We start from the raw sequence: 950 nt of genomic DNA, 5'->3' as shown, positions 1-950 counted from the left end.
TTTAGTACATCTTTTATTAACTGAGTGCTTTGAAGACACTGTTGACGATGTGTACAATGACTAAGTAAAATATAGTCATGAACATTGCTTGAAGGCAAAGCCAATATTTGGGCTTTCAGCATTATGTAATAATTTAATGACATGCTTAGTAATTGGCACCATCGTTTTGCTTTAATATTGGCAGACAAATTTCTTTGTTATATACCAAATACAGATGTGTTAATAACATTAAAATTTTTCCATAGGGTCATATTTTTCTTTGCAATGTTAAAAATAACAGGGACTCAATTGACACTCGTAACTAGTGGTTAACTTCTTTACTGCCAATGACTAATGGAAACTCTGGGCAGTCATGCTCTGGGAATGTGTTTCCAGAAATTTTGCAATTTGAAAGTAACTAAAAGTCAAGTGTTAGATATTAATATTTTAATATTCAGAATAGTATGTCATTGAATATGAACATCAAATTTATTTTTATAGGTCCATAAATAGAAAAAAAAGCTTTTGCTTTTATTATCACGTTATGAAATTATATTTTAGCTTTTTATGGTTAAGTGATAGAGATTATAACAACAAAATATAAGCATACATTTTGTGTAAGTTTTTAAATTAATATCATTCTTGATTTTCTAATCATACGTATTTTGTTTCTTTTTCTTTTCTTGCTGTTACAGTAAATGAGGGAGGTATTAAAACAGCTTCCAATTTATGCCCAGATCCAGGAGAACCAGAAAATGGGAAGAGAATTGGATCAGATTTTAGGTAATATTTTAAATTGCTTATTTATTTATTTACCTTGTCAATGTTTATTTTAATTTACATTTTAAAATAACTAATAATATGGAGATGAAGATCCATTGACTTCAAACTTTGGCAGCTAGATTTCAATGATGTGTTACTATTAATAATATTTCATAGTTTAAAGTAACTGGTTAAGTTATAGATTATCT

The 950-nt window shown here is 27.8% G+C and overlaps 1 protein-coding gene across 1 annotated transcript in view; it reads left to right on the top strand.

The window, feature by feature from the left end:
- LOC105819659 (CUB and sushi domain-containing protein 3) overlaps positions 1-950 on the top strand; it is a gene marked incomplete at both ends in the record, with an annotated part of 761280 nt that overhangs the window by 6468 nt on the left and 753862 nt on the right. The window contains one exon of the mRNA XM_012655960.1: positions 675-762. Coding sequence (XP_012511414.1) covers positions 675-762 — 88 coding nt within the window. The remainder of the gene's footprint in view (positions 1-674; positions 763-950) is intronic.

The sequence above is a fragment of the Propithecus coquereli genome, unplaced genomic scaffold (genome assembly GCF_000956105.1).
Source record: "Propithecus coquereli isolate 6110/MARCELLA unplaced genomic scaffold, Pcoq_1.0 Scaffold494, whole genome shotgun sequence".
Taxonomy (NCBI): Eukaryota; Metazoa; Chordata; class Mammalia; order Primates; family Indriidae; genus Propithecus; species Propithecus coquereli.
The sequence above is the reverse complement of the archived record's forward strand: the minus strand, read 5'-3'. Positions and strand labels throughout refer to the sequence as shown.